Source organism: Gorilla gorilla, chromosome 19 (assembly GCF_029281585.2).
Source record: "Gorilla gorilla gorilla isolate KB3781 chromosome 19, NHGRI_mGorGor1-v2.1_pri, whole genome shotgun sequence".
NCBI lineage: Eukaryota > Metazoa > Chordata > Mammalia > Primates > Hominidae > Gorilla > Gorilla gorilla.
The window spans coordinates 79,559,736-79,576,064 of NC_073243.2; the positions used below are offsets into that span (position 1 = coordinate 79,559,736).

A 16,329-nucleotide genomic window follows, 5' to 3' on the forward strand; every position below is an offset into this window, starting at 1 on the left:
AGATATATAGCAATTGGAAATCCATATTGATCTTAAAAATCTTTAATTTGATAAGATGTGAAGGAATTAGATAAATATGCTTGTAAATAGTTAAAAGTTAGTTGCTTGCACATGGTTTTGTAACTTTCTATTTTACTCTGTTTTCTTTCTTATTGTAATTATAATAATACAATTTATTAGAATTTCTTTTTTTTTTTTTTTTTTTTTTTTTTGCAATGGCGTCTTGCTCTGTTGCCCAGGCTGGAGTCCAGCAGTGTGATCTCGGCTCATTGCAACCCCCACCTCCTGGGCTCAAGCAAGTCTCCTGGCTCAGCCTCCAGAGTAGCTGGGACTACAGGCATGTCCCACTACACACAGCTAATTTTTGTATTTTTAGTAGAGATGGGGTTTCACCATGTTGGCTAGGCTGGTCTTGAACTCCTGACCTTAAGTGATCTGCCTGCCTCAGCACCCCAAAGTGCTGGAATTACAGACATGAGACAGTGTGCCCAACCCAGAATTCAAATTTTTAAAAGGTCTCTCTCATCTATTAGAATGTGAGTTCTGGTAGGTAGTATTTACCACTAAATCTCTAGTACATGATACAGTGTCTAGCACAAAGTCAGTGTTAAGATTAACCAACATGTTCAAATCAGAATTGCTCCATTTCCCATTAGGTTATGTTCAAGCCAGGCTGTGTACCCACACTATGCTAGTTTCTATTGCTATTATAACACATGGGCAGAAATGTTGTGGCTTAAAAGAAGGTACATTTATTCTCTCACAGTTCTGGAGATCAGAGGTTCAAAATCAGTTTCACTAGAGTAAAGCCAAGATGTCAGAAGACCTGGTTCCTTCTTGAGGCTTTAGGAGAGAATCCATCTTTTTGCTTAGTTTAGCTTCTGGTGGCTGCAAAGTTCCTTTGGCTGTATAAAGTAACATCCAAGGGCTTGGGAAATGGGATGTGGACATATTTGTGTGGGGGGGGGGAGGCATTATTCAGCCTACCACCCACCCCTTTGTTGAAAAACAATATGGAAGACTTAGATCCAAATTGGGAAATGGAGCATAGATCAAGAGACATCACGTAAGAGTCAAGACCATGTTTTAGACCAGGTGTGGCTCCTTCCTAGTGGTGAGATCCTTGGTAAATACCTTCATTTCTTCAAGCCTCCTCTGCAAAATGCTGGACCAAAGCAGGTGATTTCTTCCCTTCTATGTTCATGGGCTCCCAGTGGTTACATGCTAGAGTATGATTTTATGCTGTCCTCATGGCTTTGCATGGCCCACATGGCTTCAGGAACACAAAAGAAGCCCAGAAAAAGGTTTCAAGATCCCATACCCTGCCACTGTGAATGAGAGACAGTTTCTTGCTGCTGATTTTCTTCCTGGCCCCCATCACAGCCTGGTTTCAATTTTGGTAAGAAGAGGAACAGAAAAACAGACCACATATGTAACATAACAAGCTCTGCACCCTTCCTCCTTTACAGTTTCTTTAAATACCAACATAGAGTACCCCCTCCCAAAAAACCTAAAACTGGAATATCCCATCAAGGTATAATTATTTATTACCTACCCACCCCTTAAAAAAAAAGGGAAATAATAAAAGAGGTAAAATTATTGTCCACTTATCTGGCATGAATCATTACATTCTAGATAACTTAGTCATGCACAAAACTAAACAAAAAATATAGTTTTAGACACTAGTAGATTGCACACTCACCTAGATTAAGAATTCCAGAGAGGCTCAAAATAGAGGACTTATGTCTTTCAGCCTATCTCAGTGCCTGGCAAGAGTAAGTGGCCAATGAATGTGAGATGAATTGAATCAGGCCCCTATAATTTTTTCATAAAGTATGAATATGTACATGTGATTTGGAGCAGACCAAGTAGATATATTCCTGGGTGTGCCTAGAAGCACTGAGAAGCTGTGTATGTGTGAGATGGAGGTCATTGGTGTGAACATACCAAAAATTTAACAGCAGAGAGCTTTCAGGGTATGCCCCAGCTTTTCTTGTGTTTCAACAGCCCCTTGAAATATTAGAAAAGAGAAATAGAGACAGAGATGAAGAGAGAGAGAAAATTGATGGAGAAATAACCAGTTAAAAATAAAGTCAAAACTGAGTGTGAAAGTGAGGCTACTAAAACCAGGATAATAGTCATCCATAGAAATAACCTGTGCTTTGGGAGGAATCCTCAGGGCAGGGGTGATCTCCAGGTAAGAACTGATCAAAGGAGGTTTGTGTTTGGCTAGGTTTTTACTAAAGCCCTTACTCCCTCTAGTGGGAAGACGGAGCTGTGCAGCATCCGTAGCAAGGTGTGTGCTCTTCAGGGCTAAAAGTCCTTTGGAATCAAGATTGTTTCTTTTTTTTTCTTTTTTCCTTTTTCTCTTTCTTTTCTTTTCTTTTCTTTCTTTCTTTTTCTTTCTTTCTTTCTTTTTCGTTTTTCTCTTTCTTTCTTTTTCTGTTTCTTATCTCCTCAGCTTGAAGGTTGTATCCTCTTTATCTCTTTAAGTAAAGCTGGGAGTTCTGTAGTACTCCAGGAGTGAGGACAATTATGCTTAAGAAACTTTGGTTTCAGTTTAGTCCCAGACCAAGAGGAAAACATTTCAAAATTTTTAAGTAAATCCTAAAAGTGTAATTTACACCAGAGCGATTGACCTGGCATTTATGTAGACTGAAGCTTGAGAAGTAATTCAAGTGGTTTCCACTCATTCCCTTGGAAGAGTCCTTAGAATGTACTTCCATTGGTCTGAAAAACGCCTGAAAAAGAGTCCTGATGCTAACAGTAATGGAAATAGGAGGGCTGGTGGTTCACGATCAGCCCAGTGGTATCCTCTGTTCTATTTGCATCTAGGTAAAGAGACTGTGGCCTGTATGTGATCAAACAATTTGTTGAAGCGCTTTGGGCTTAGGGCATTTCATTTCTGTGAAGTAGGACCATCAGTTATTTGCTCTGTTTTTGTGTCACCTCTCAGAATACATTAAAGTAGGGGCAACCCTTGAGCCCAGACTTCTGCCATGTGAAGACCCTTTGAAAATCCTGACAAACACAGGTACTGCATAAGTGGTCAGCTAATTAAAGAGGGGAGGTGGAGCTGTCCTTTGTGTATCCAATAAGTACCCATTATCTCATTTGAGCATGAAAAGAGGCCACTGTTATTACTTTCAAGAAGGAAAGTAAGCAGGATAGCTCATATTTTTAGAACCATTCCTCACCAAATGGAATAATTCCAGTGAAAACTGGGAGTGAGGAAGAAAGAAAAAAAAACTTCTAATCATAATGTTTGGGAATAAGAAAGGAAGAGGAAACTCACGTCAAAGCCGACTTTCTCCTGCAGGTGTAAAATAAACTCTTAAGACCCTTCCTGCTGAAACTCTGGGGAGGAAAACGGGAGTGGCGGGTGGGCTTTGCCTGCAGCTCAACTCTCCCTCGCGGCGCGGGCGCGGCTGGGTTCAGCACCTCGGAAAGCGCCCCTCGCGGCGCCCCGGGATTACGCATGCTCGTTGGGGCCCGCCGCCTTGGCCGTGCAAGTGCCACCGTAACTGGTGAGAGCCGCTGGCAACCCACCCGGAGTTGACAACCGCGGAGAGACGCAGACACCCACCGACCTCCAGGAAGCTGAGCGTGGTGGATGGAACTCTACGATCTCTTTCTCTCCAAGGACGGAAACCTCATCCAAGCAGTCCCAGAGGAAACGGATAGAGGTATTTGAAAGGGAGCGAGCGGCCCCAAATTGCACAATTGAGCGGCTGGGGGAGTTATGCGCCAGTGCCCCAGTGACCGCGGGACACGGAGAGGGGAAGTCTGCGTTGTACATAAGGACCTAGGGACTCCGAGCTTGGCCTGAGAACCCTTGGACGCCGAGTGCTTGCCTTACGGGCTGCACTCCTCAACTCTGCTCCAAAGCAGCCGCTGAGCTCAACTCCTGCGTCCAGGGCGTTCGCTGCGCGCCAGGACGCGCTTAGTACCCAGTTCCTGGGCTCTGTCTTCAGTAGCTGCTTTGAAAGCTCCCACGCACGTCCCGCAGGCTAGCCTGGCAACAAAACTGGGGTAAACCGTGTTATCTTAGGTCTTGTCCCCCAGAACATGACCTAGAGGTACCTGCGCATGCAGATGGCCGATGCAGCCACGATAGCCACCATGAATAAGGCAGCAGGCGGGGACAAGCTAGCAGAACTCTTCAGTCTGGTCCCGGACCTTCTGGAGGCGGCCAACACGAGTGGTAACGCGTCGCTGCAGCTTCCGGACTTGTGGTGGGAGCTGGGGCTGGAGTTGCCGGACGGCGCGCCGCCAGGACATCCCCCGGGCAGCGGCGGGGCAGAGAGCGCGGACACAGAGGCCCGGGTGCGGATTCTCATCAGCGTGGTGTACTGGGTGGTGTGCGCCCTGGGCTTGGCGGGCAACCTGCTGGTTCTCTACCTGATGAAGAGCATGCAGGGCTGGCGCAAGTCCTCTATCAACCTCTTCGTCACCAACCTGGCGCTGACGGACTTTCAGTTTGTGCTCACCCTGCCCTTCTGGGCGGTGGAGAACGCTCTTGACTTCAAATGGCCCTTCGGCAAGGCCATGTGTAAGATCGTGTCCATGGTGACGTCCATGAACATGTACGCCAGCGTGTTCTTCCTCACTGCCATGAGTGTGACGCGCTACCATTCGGTGGCCTCGGCTCTGAAGAGCCACCGGACCCGAGGACACGGCCGGGGCGACTGCTGCGGCCGGAGCCTGGGGGACAGCTGCTGCTTCTCGGCCAAGGCGCTGTGTGTGTGGATCTGGGCTTTGGCCGCGCTGGCCTCGCTGCCCAGTGCCATTTTCTCCACCACGGTCAAGGTGATGGGCGAGGAGCTGTGCCTGGTGCGTTTCCCGGACAAGTTGCTGGGTCGCGACAGGCAGTTCTGGCTGGGCCTCTACCACTCGCAGAAGGTGCTGCTGGGCTTCGTGCTGCCGCTGGGCATCATTATCTTCTGCTACCTGCTGCTGGTGCGCTTCATCGCCGACCGCCGCGCGGCGGGGACCAAAGGAGGGGCCGCGGTAGCCGGAGGACGCCCGACCGGAGCCAGCGCCCGGAGACTGTCGAAGGTCACCAAATCAGTGACCATCGTTGTCCTGTCCTTCTTCCTGTGTTGGCTGCCCAACCAGGCGCTCACCACCTGGAGCATCCTCATCAAGTTCAACGCGGTGCCCTTCAGCCAGGAGTATTTCCTGTGCCAGGTATACGCGTTCCCTGTGAGCGTGTGCCTGGCGCACTCCAACAGCTGCCTCAACCCCGTCCTCTACTGCCTCGTGCGCCGCGAGTTCCGCAAGGCGCTCAAGAGCCTGCTGTGGCGCATCGCGTCTCCTTCGATCACCAGCATGCGCCCCTTCACCGCCACTACCAAGCCGGAGCACGAGGATCAGGGGCTGCAGGCCCTGGCGCCGCCCCACGCGGCCGCGGAGCCGGACCTGCTCTACTACCCACCTGGCGTCGTGGTCTACAGCGGGGGGCGCTACGACCTGCTGCCCAGCAGCTCTGCCTACTGACGCAGGCCTCAGGCCCAGGGCGCGCCGTCGGGGCAAGGTGGCCTTCCCCGGACGTAAAGAGGTGAAAGGATGAAGGAGGGCTGGGGGGCCCCATTTAAGAAGTAGGTGGGAGGAGGATGGGCAGAGCATGGAGGAGGAGCCTGTGGATAGGCCGAGGACCTTCTCTGGAGAGGAGATGCTTCGAAATCAGGTGGAGAGAGGAAATTGGCAAAGGGATAGAGACGAGCCCCACGGGCCAGACAGCCAACCTCCGCTCCGCACCCCACAGCCTCTCCTTACTCTTCCCACGCTGAGTAGTGTGGGGGCGCCCAGAAGCGAAGACAAGCAGCAAAAATGTAGAGAAATTGGCACGGGGAGCGGGGCTTAGCCAAATGATGCGCAGACAATTGTGCCCGTTTATTCCAGCGACTTCTGCGGAGAGGGCAGCCGTCGGCACAAACACTCCTTTGCGTCTTGGCAAACGAGACTGCAGCAGCGCCAAGGTCCTACTTGCTGCGGGGCTGCCCCAGGAATCTAGAACTGGTAGGCAAGAAACGCTTTTGGAGTTAAGAAAAAGAACTGACCATCCTGGTCCGCCCACAGGAGAAACGGCAAAGGAAAGCCACCTCCAATGGAGTCATTATGACAATTATCATTCTGGACTGGGCCAGCGAGAACACCCTGAGCCCCACCTAGCTGCACAGCCCCGGAGCTCAGACGTTAGCAGGGGGATAACACCTGTCACCAGCTTGGGAGAGCCATTCTCTGGGGAGTGTCGTCACTGCGGGAGGGAGGAGACACAGTGTGATTAGAAGGGCTGGACAGGGAAATTTCTTCAGGCTGCTGCCCCAAAAGGTAAAACGGGGCTCATATGCTCACTTGGTAGCAGAGTTGGAAGTGGAGCGCTGGCGCGTTGCGCGCAGGAAGCTCGGGCGCTCCGGTTCCTCTGAGAGCAGTCTGCGTGCTGCCGGTGAGCTCGGCCCGGAGGCATCTTGAATAGCTCTACTGGGAGGAGTGGGGGCACTTCTTCAGTTCCTCCCTTCCCACTCTTTGGGAATCAAGCTGTTCCTTTGATTGAGGCCCTGGACCAGCGAGTAGAGGGATGGTTCAGTATTTATTTTATTATTATTTTTTTCTGGTAGGCTTAGATAGAAGAGGAAGAAATACCGCAGAAATGTGCAAGGGGAATTGGGGCGGGGGGCGGGGGGAAGTGGAATCTTGGAAACCAAATTCCTAGAAGCTGGGTCGGATCTCTCAAACAGAGGTGTGGGGTAGGAAAGAAAATAGAAGGTTCAGGTACCACGTTCTAAAGCGAGCAGAGTACTGGGGAAACTGTTCTGAGGGTATCATCAGAATTTCAGTTGTGAGCTTCTTTATTGCTTATATTATTGACAAGAGAAGGTAGGAAATAGGAATTCCCATCGGACATTACCATCACCAATTTCCATTTATTCTAAAGAGTGCTTTACATATTAAGCATGCATGACAAATTCTTTCCCAGCCTCCAGACAGTTTATGGAGCTGTCTCTGAAGATTGCCTCACATTTCTCATGTTGACTCTGTTTTGATCACAGGAGCTTAAGATGTTAAACCCTCACAAAGTCCTTTCTTGAGGCTCTTCTAAGAACTGGGATCAAACATCAGTCTACCTACCCCCCTGCTGGCTTTCACAGAGGTACTGCTACTCTCTTCGGCAACCTGGTTTGGGGCCAAAAAACCAATGATGCAGGCACCCGCCAGGGTGGTTGGTTTAATATAAAAAATAGCCATTCGTAAAAACAGGTCTGTTTAAAGAGCCTCTTGAACAGTAGAATTGTTTAGTGATGTCGTCGAAAGTTTTCTGCAGTATCTGAGATTCAGGGCTCAAAATGTGAGATCTACAACTCCCACCTTCCCTGATCTACTTTCTGTGATTGCAAAACACAGTGAAATGACTAAACACTCATGCCTTCCCACAAAGGCAGAAGCTGCCAGTCGCGATTCTGAGCAGTCTTGTGAAGTCAGCTCTTTTAGAAAACTGAATGGTGTGTTTGTTTTGAAGTAGTCCATTTTTTTCTTCACCCTTTGGGAAGAACAGTTGTTGATATAGATATTGAATAGCAATTAGGCTAACAAAGACTGAAATGTAAGCTCCACAAAGGTCCCCAAAATACAAAATACATGAAAAAGTAAACACAGGAAAAAACTAACATTTGCATGGTAGGAGATACATCTATAACACGGATAATAGACTCTTACTGAGAGAGTCTTATCAAAGCAAATTGCCATTTCAATTTAACAATAAAATAATGTATGGGTAGCTCAGAATTTTTAGGAAAGGGTGTTGAAGTATGTGCATCTGCTACTAGGGGCACTAGAAAAACAGAAAAGAAGGAGCTGGAGGAATGGGGAAAAAAATAACCTCTATAAAAAGGGTCACTTTGTCCAAATCCCAAGCACAAGGCTTCTGAGAACACGGCAGGAGGGATCAAAGATCATGACTTTGGTCTACCACAAAGACAAAAGGGTCACCAAAGGAAATGGTCAGATCAATTGTAATCAACGATTACTTTTCAAGTGGCTGTTTTGTGCCATCCCCTGTGCAGGGTGCTGAGGTGATGCACACGAACCAGACACATTTCTGACTTCCACATGTGAAAGGACAGACAGCGGTGAGCACAAGCAAGATAAGACAGGGAATGATGAGCTGAATGTCAAAGTAAGGCTGAAAGAAAGAAAGACAAAGGAAGGAAAAGTTGATCCTGCTGGGAGATCAGACTTTCTGGTCAAAATAATATTTGAGACAGGTCTAAACATATGGGCACAGTTCAGGCAGAATGGCAGGGGTTGGTTCGGAGGTAGAGAGGATATTCAACTCCCAATAAAATGTGGTGACTAAAAGCTTTGATGTTGGAATGTCAGATGCTTGGTTAGGGAAGCAGGAAACAAAGTAGTAGGGATTCTCTTTCTCTTCCTGGATTTCCCAGGATTTCTGTTGAGAGTATGCGTCCTTGTACTAGTTTTATTTGTCTGGGGAAAGGAAATTTCTTTTGCCAGAAAGAATATGTCATTGGTATACTGAGAACAAATACTTAGATTCCCAAATGTGGTTAAAGACTTTGAAAATTGGATTATATTTATTCATTCAAACCTCAAGGGAGTTGAGTTCAATGAGTATTTGCATATTTGTGTGTGTGTGTGTGTGTGTGCATGCATAAGTGCCCTGTGGTTGGTTAGGGATGACTACATTTGACTTCTTGGGGTTGAATAAGATGGCCCTCAGCTGTGGGTCACCTTTCCAGCTGGCCCATCTATTCATTTCCAAATCTTCACACATCAGAACAGTTTTTGGAGAAACGGACAGGAAATAAACACTGAACCCTGGAGAGGATTCCATTCCTAAACCTTGCAGAGGCCAAGTACGGGTAAGAGAAACAAGAGAGGTGGCTTGTCGCTGTTTCTTTCCTAATGCCAAGAGTTATGTGCCATGAAGTCCTCTGAGCATTTACCCATCCTCATCCCACACAATGGGGTTGGGAGCAGGTGTTTTCCCTAGTGGCCTCTCTAAATGAGTCATTAACTTATTTCTCCAGGATGGATAATGGCAGGGGGACGGGAGGGTGGAGTAGAGAAGAAGGGGTAATTTTGTATATATTCTGTAAAAAGAAAGAGATTATTTCATTTGGGAGTGAATGTACTAATAGAATACAGGAGGACCTGATTGGGAAGCAGAAAATGAGAAGGGAGCAAGGCTTGGTGGGTGATAAGTAAAAGAGCATGCTCAAGCCAGAGAAGACAGCCTAGCTGGGTCTGGAAAGCACCGGTGATCTGGAGAGAATGGGGAAGACACACTGCAGGAGCCTGGATAAGGAAGCTGCATGCCCTGCAGGTGATGAGGTTGAGCAGGGGGCAGGAAGAAGTGGTCACTTTAGCATAAACCCCTGCCCTCTATTGTTCCCCCCAACATATACACTAGAAGTGGCCAGACTCACAGGGGCATTTCAGATGCCTTGCTCCACACCCCAGCACTGCCTCAGTCACAGGTATAAGAACCAGGTAGCTGCAGAGAGTGGGTTCTTTAAACACAAAGGAGGTAATGGTAGAATTGAAGCAAGACCTTCTGGAATTGAAGCAAGACCTGTGCAAGAATTGCAAAGGACCTTCTAGAATCTGTGCCCCCCTAGTCCTCCCACCTCCTAGATTATGCTTGGGTACCTGAGACCTTGGAATCTCTTGTCCAAATGGCCCTGAGTCTATCTACAAGGAATCCATGGGTTCTTTCTTGAGTCTATCCTCCAGAGGGAATTCCATGCCACTGAGTCTGTCCACCCTTAAGTGGCTAAGGGTGGTCGTTTGCAGGAGCGGTAGAGGGTGGAGGCAGGTGGGAGGCTATGGATGTGCTGACGCCAGCATGCACACAAGGACTCTACACTGCCTAGGTGGAGAGAGGAGTGGGGGAAGCAGTGAAGAGGGATGGGCTGTGGATCACATGCCTCCATTCATGTGCCAGACACCAGGCTAAGTGCTGTCCATACAGGAAGCAACGGAACCAAAGTGACTGGGTTCAAAGCCCAGCTCTGTCACTTAAGAATTGTGTGGTTTCAGATAAGTTATATCTTTCTGCCTCCATTTCTTTATCTAAAAAATGGAGAGTGGTAACAGCACCCACTCCCACAATTGCTGTGTTAACGTTAAAGCATTTAGAATAGTGGTAAAGACTCTATAAATGTCATGGTTTGTGTTTTGTGGTTTGTTCGTTTGTTTGTTTTGAGACCAGGACTCGCTTTGTCTCCCAGGGTGGAGTGCAGTGACAAAATCACAGCTCACTACAGCCTCGATCACCCAGGCCCAAGCAATTCTCCCACTTCATCTTCCCAAGTGGTTGGGACTACAGGCATGCACCACTATGCCCAGCTAATTTTTAAAATATTTTTTGTAGAGAGAGGGTCTCCCTATGTTTCCCAGGCTCGTCTCGAACTCCTGGCCTCAAGGGATCCCCCTGCCTCGGTCTCCTAAAGTGCTGGGATTACAGGTATGAGCCACCATGCCTGAACCAATGTTACATATTATTAATCATCACAACTCTCTGAGATAGCAATTCTTATCCCAAATGTATAGATGAGCAAGCGTGCCTTGGGGAGATTACATAGTTTACTGCTGAGTGGCAAAGCCAGGATTCAAAACCAGCTGATTCCAAAACATGATTTTTATTAAACCATGCTGTCTCTCAAGGCTGCTGAAAACCTCATCATAGGGCAGTTGAAGGGGTATGGTTAGAGAAAAACTGCTTAGCTTGGAGAAGAGAAGATCATAGGAGAAACAGGGGGCTGTTTTTTGGAAAGACTTTCACATCAAATCCAGAGGACAAAACAAGGGTGCAGACTAGAGACAAATATTTTTACTGTGTCAATGAAATGAACTATTTTGAAGTGGTGAATTCTCCAGCATGAGATGTTTGAGTAGACTTGTCAGGGGTATCATAAAGTAATAGGAATTAATTATGAGCAAATTATGAATAAATTAATATCAGAGAATAAATCATTAGCAATATTTTGTGAATTTGATGAAATATATGATTCCCCAATATATATGGACCCCTGGCCAAAAAAAAAAATATCAAATCACTTCACAGAACACATCCAAGCATTGTATATGGAATTAGTCTGCTTCTGAGGTCTCAGCAAGATTTGTAATGCCCTGTGAAAAGCAGCTCCTGCCTCTTCCACCCTTGCACCGAGATGCTGCCACCCACACTTACCCCTTGCCACCGATGCATGGAGGCATAGTCCAGGCAAAAGTTGCCTGAAATATGGGGACTGTTGTGCAGAGGATTGGTTTAAAGTGAGAGGTGGGGCCCGGCGCGGTGGCTCACACCTGTAATCCCATGACTTTGGGAGGCCAAGGGGGGCGGATCATGAGATCAGGAGATCGAGACCATCCTGGCTAACATGGCGAAACCCCGTCTCTACTAAAAATACAGAAAATTAGCCATGCATGGTGGTGGGCGCCTGTAGTCCCAGCTACTCGAAAGGCTGAGGCAGGAGAATGGTGTGAACCCAGGAGGTGAAGCTTGCAGTGAGCCGGGATCGTGCCACTGCACTCCAGCCTGGGTGACAGAGCAAGACTCCATCTCAAAAAAAAAAAAAAAAAAGAGAGAGAGAGAGAGAGAGGTGGGCAGATTCCACGGCTGAAATCACAATAGTGGGCATCCAATGGGCAGACCCTAAGATTCAGAGCGGCAGAAAATGTTAACTTCCTGCCATGTGCTTCACTGTGTCTGAGGTTAGGGTCATTGTCTCTTTATTGACCTAATCCACATATCTAACAAAGAGAGCGACAAAGCAACAGCCTATCAGTGCCACCGCAGACGCTGTGATCACCACGATGACAACGGTCCCGGCTGTGTTGACCAGAAAGCCCAGGCCACCTCCGACCAGGATCTGAGCCAGCTGCACCATGCATGTGAGGGTGGCGCAGTCCATGCCCTTCCCTCTCACGCTGTTGTCTGGGTCCCCTCCTGGGGCCTGCTGCCTCTGCAAAGGAAGCACAGAACCACCATTTGACCTACAAGGAACTGTCATTTAGGGCACAGGTCAGCAAAATTTTTCTGTGACCAGCCAGATAGTAAATACCTTTGGCTTCGTGGATTATACAGCCCTGGTCATAACTACTCAACTCTGCTGCTGTAGTGCAAAAGCAGGGGCAATGTGGAGCTGAGTTGGCTTTCCAATATATATTAATGGACATTATTAGCATTTGATTTCATGTAATTTTCATGAATTGGTGATGTGGAACTGAACTGAATATTGATGGGTATTAGCATTTGATTTCATGTAATTTTCACCTGTCACAAGATATTAACCTTCTTTTGAACGTTTTTTTCAATCATTTAAACAATTAAAAGGAATTCTTAGCTCGCAGACTGTACAAAAACAAGTGGCGGGCCATAATCAATACACTGTAGTGGATACTTAATAAATATCCCATTCTTTTCCTTTCTTAGTGTTAAAAATTCAAAGATTTTAAGAAGGATGTTGAATTGCTGATGTCCTTAAGAGAAGCAACTTTAAAAAGCATTTCAAACTTTCAAAATATGGTTGCTACTTGATTAATATAATAATGTTTGGTTAATACTTGATATTTCTTCTGAACTGGCTGATAACTTTGTCATTTGTTGGGTATCTGTTATGTGCTGGGCCTGGGTTTTTTTTTTACCTGTTACTGTATTTCAACCTCACCACCTCCCTAGATGCACATGTTATTATCATTACCCCCATGGAAACAATTATAATACTAGCTATTGCATTTTGAGTCTTTGTCAGGTGCTAGGGGGCACTATGCTAAGCACATCCACTATCTTGTTTGCTTTTCTATAAGGTAAATAACATTCTTTCCATTTGCCTCATGAGGAAACTGAGGGCCTGCAAGCTTAAATGATGATTTCCTACACTATTAGGCAAAAAAAAAGCATTATGCTGAAAAACGCATATTATCCTTTGAATAAGAAGGGAAAATAAGAAAACAGATTTACATTTGCTTGGTTTTTATTTTAAAATGCCGGAAAGATTAACAAAAAACTAGTAAGAGTGGTAACACGTTGGGGCTGGAGGGAGATAGTAAATGGTAAAGGGAGCACACAGTGTGCACTTTTGTGTATCATTGTGAATATATTATCTCACCTAAAAATGAACTCATTCTAAGGGCTAACTAATAAACAAGTAAATAACATCCCCAGTGTAACACAGCTTCCAAGTGAGAGAGGCAGGATTTGAATCCAGGTTTCTCTAAGCCTGAAGCATAGGTTTTCCTCCCCCAACACCATGTAACACTCTCCTTGCAGGGACAGTTTTTTATGATGACTCTCCCATTAGCAGCAACATCCCTGTCATGCACTAAAACCTTGGTGACAATGTTTGCCAGGGGATGAGGAAAGCCACACCTCTTTTTTGAAAGGATTTTACTCCTGGTGCACCTCTGCCCTGCTGCCAGATCAAATGATGAAAAACATGGCCAGAATTATAGTCTGATAGTTATGTGTTCAGTGTTTTTGCAGTTTCATGCTGAGCTGGATTAAACTTGGAGTTATCTCTGTAGCTTTTATATCATTGCTCCAGTTAAGGAATTGTAAGCCTATTTTCATGGGAAGAAAGTTGCAAATTTTGATAAGAAGAGGTGGTAATTTTAGAGTGGAAACACCGACTCTGTTATAAGCACTGCATAGGCGCTTGTTCACTAGTTGCGTTCCAAGGTTTAAATGGCGCAGGTCCCGTTCAGGGCAGCAAAGTGGGGATTACCACCCATGATTCCAGCTTTCCTTCTCACACATGGGGTCTGACTTACTAAAATCTGGACTCCATTGCCTAGGACTTTCCTACCCTCAGCAAATAATGCCAAGAAATTCCACTATGTACCTCTGAAAGTTGGGGATAGGGAGACCCTTATTGTCGGTATCTAGAAATGCTGCAGGTGGCACCAGGGAGACCTATGAGGTGGTTATAGAAGACCTGGGTCCCCCTTTTTTTGTCTTTGTGTAATTGTGGGCTGGTTTCTCAGCCTCACCAAGCCTTTTTCTAATTAGAAAAATGGGAGTAACACTTCTTGCCCTACAGCTCCCTAAGTGAGCAGGAGTTGAGAATAAGGAGGACAGGACAGCTGGGCTGGGCTGGGCTGGTGAGCATGTCTGTACCAGATCATGGTTGCAGTTGGTTGGGCATTTGACTGCTGCTGTTTCAAGAACCCTTATTTTCCAGCTCTGCTCCACACATTGCTACCAAATCCTCCCCAGCCTTCAGATGAGTCTGGATGTTACCCAAGGCAGAGGTTCAATGACAGCACACCTCCTTTTCTTCCTCGCGGTGGTACTCAGTAATGAGGTTAAAGGGCACGGTGTACAGGGTGCTGGACATTACACCAAACAGGCTGCACAGGACCAGGGTGGAGTAGACATTCGGGAAGAGCCCAATAAATCCCGTCCCCAGGCCAAACAGCAAATATCCCGTGAAGTAAAGACCCTTTAATCCAATGTAGGATACCAAAACTTTCTGAAAGTCTGTGGGAAGAAGAGAGGGAGAAATTACAGCTGGCAGTGCCTCATAACATTTAATAATTTCAGACAATCCTTTCTTCTGAAGATTCACCTTTTTAGACATCCTTTGATACTGAGCCAGGAACAAAAGAATCCCCTTATCTGTGGGTTGAAAACAGCTGGCTTTTGGAACCATTTTAAAGACCTTTGCATAAAGGACAGCTTGAAATTGCCTTGGTAGGCTGATTTTTTTTCTACAAAGAAGAATCTGGCACTGTTTAGCAGACAGCTGGATAGCAAAAAGAAGCAAGAAAGGTGGTGGAAAATCTGACCTAACTATGGGAACCTGGGGCTTCAAGAAAAGTGTGGGTTATTCTGAATCAGATGGGCTGTGGCCCCATAGGACGAAAATAATAACACAGGCCTATCTTGGCCCTACAACCCAGAGTCAGGTTGGGGAAAATTGAAACAACCAAAATTTACAGAATGATCTAAGTCATTCATGATTTCTTAGCCCCCATCTGAATGGAGTCTGCACACCTGAGAAGGAGGTAAAAGATGTGCAATTATCTGAAGACACTTTCCCTGACTTGCCAATCCTTCCCAGACTGGTAAGGGGCTCCCACAGCACCCAGCATCTCCTCATCGCTGGCTCCCTAACTCTTGGTAAACAAGTTCCTTGACTTCTCAAAACCCCAGCTTCCTCATCTGAAAACTGGGAATAATAAAACCATCTTTTGGAGTTGTTGCCAGGATCAAGTGAGATGAAGTGTCTATGAAATCACCCAGCCTAGTGCCTAGCATATAGAAAACATCCAATTAAGCAACAAGACAGGCTGAGCAGGAGACAGTTGACTCTTAACTGGGTTCCTCTTCTAGCAGGTCAACTTGGCTTGCTTATATCAGTATAGTGGCAGAGCTAATTTTTAAAAATGAAAAATTCTGCTTTAAAACATTTTACAAGGTTTTCCACAATGGCAAGGAAAATCCCTAAATTGTTTTTATCTTCTTTCTTAATCAGTTGTTTTTAATCCACACATTCCTCATCTCTTCCCTGCCCCATTCTCCTGGAACACAAGAATCAGGGGATAAATAACAGATGCTTGAAATGTGACTATTAAGAATGACATTTTCTATATCTATTCATATAATTATTGGACTTACACCTTGTAGACAAGCAACCTTATTTGCAGTACATTTGAATCAATTATGAAACTAAACACTGTCTCACACTGATGGAAGACAAAGATCTGGAAATGACAAGTAGGCAACATTGCTTCCTCTATTAAACTTATACCATGACTGGAGGACTGTTGTTAAGGTTGAGGATACAAAAATGAGAATAAAGCTAGAACAGTTTCTGTTTGCTTAATAATTATATTTATACAGAAAATGTAATCTAAGGTATCTCAATACCTAAAAGATACCATCAATACTCATTAGGGAAATGCTCTTATCCAAGTGTATATGCCAGCAGAGGAGAAGGCAAAGTAGGACAAAGAGGTGTTTGGAAACATAAGTAACTTCAGTACAGAGACTGAAAGTCTGGCAAAGAATACTTTATTCACAAAGATAATTCAATGAACTTCAGGGCCAAGCTTGCATTGCCCTCTGATGGGTCTGATACCCAGTGGTAGTCATATCCTCACACAATGCCTCTCTTCAGGACTGAGGGGAAATTATAGACTTAAGCACCAGTTATGACTAGTAGTGTATGATATTATGATATGAACAATTGGCCATATCTTAGTACTCAGTGTTGTTGTTCTAATTGGTATACCTGTACCTGCTGTATACAAAAGGAGCTTAGAAACAAGTCCCTATCAGCACTCTCCACCTCAGCAGCC

General features: G+C 45.9%; 2 protein-coding genes across 2 annotated transcripts in view; one reads left to right on the forward strand and one right to left on the reverse strand.

Moving 5' to 3' along the window:
* Nucleotides 1-2,854: 2,854 nt before the first annotated feature.
* RXFP3 (relaxin family peptide receptor 3) lies at nucleotides 2,855-5,527 on the forward strand. The gene has a single exon (XM_004058979.5). The coding sequence runs from the start codon at nucleotides 4,090-4,092 to the stop codon at nucleotides 5,497-5,499; it is 1,410 nt and encodes a 469-aa protein (XP_004059027.4). The 5' UTR covers nucleotides 2,855-4,089; the 3' UTR covers nucleotides 5,500-5,527.
* A 5,860-nt stretch (nucleotides 5,528-11,387) lies between these two features.
* SLC45A2 (solute carrier family 45 member 2) overlaps nucleotides 11,388-16,329 on the reverse strand; it is a 38,469-nt gene continuing 33,527 nt past the window's right edge. Inside the window, exons 6-7 of the mRNA XM_004058980.5 lie at nucleotides 14,295-14,506; nucleotides 11,388-11,990 (exon numbers count right to left, since the gene is read on the reverse strand). Coding sequence (XP_004059028.1) covers nucleotides 11,766-11,990; nucleotides 14,295-14,506 — 437 coding nt within the window. The 3' untranslated portion in view covers nucleotides 11,388-11,765. The remainder of the gene's footprint in view (nucleotides 11,991-14,294; nucleotides 14,507-16,329) is intronic.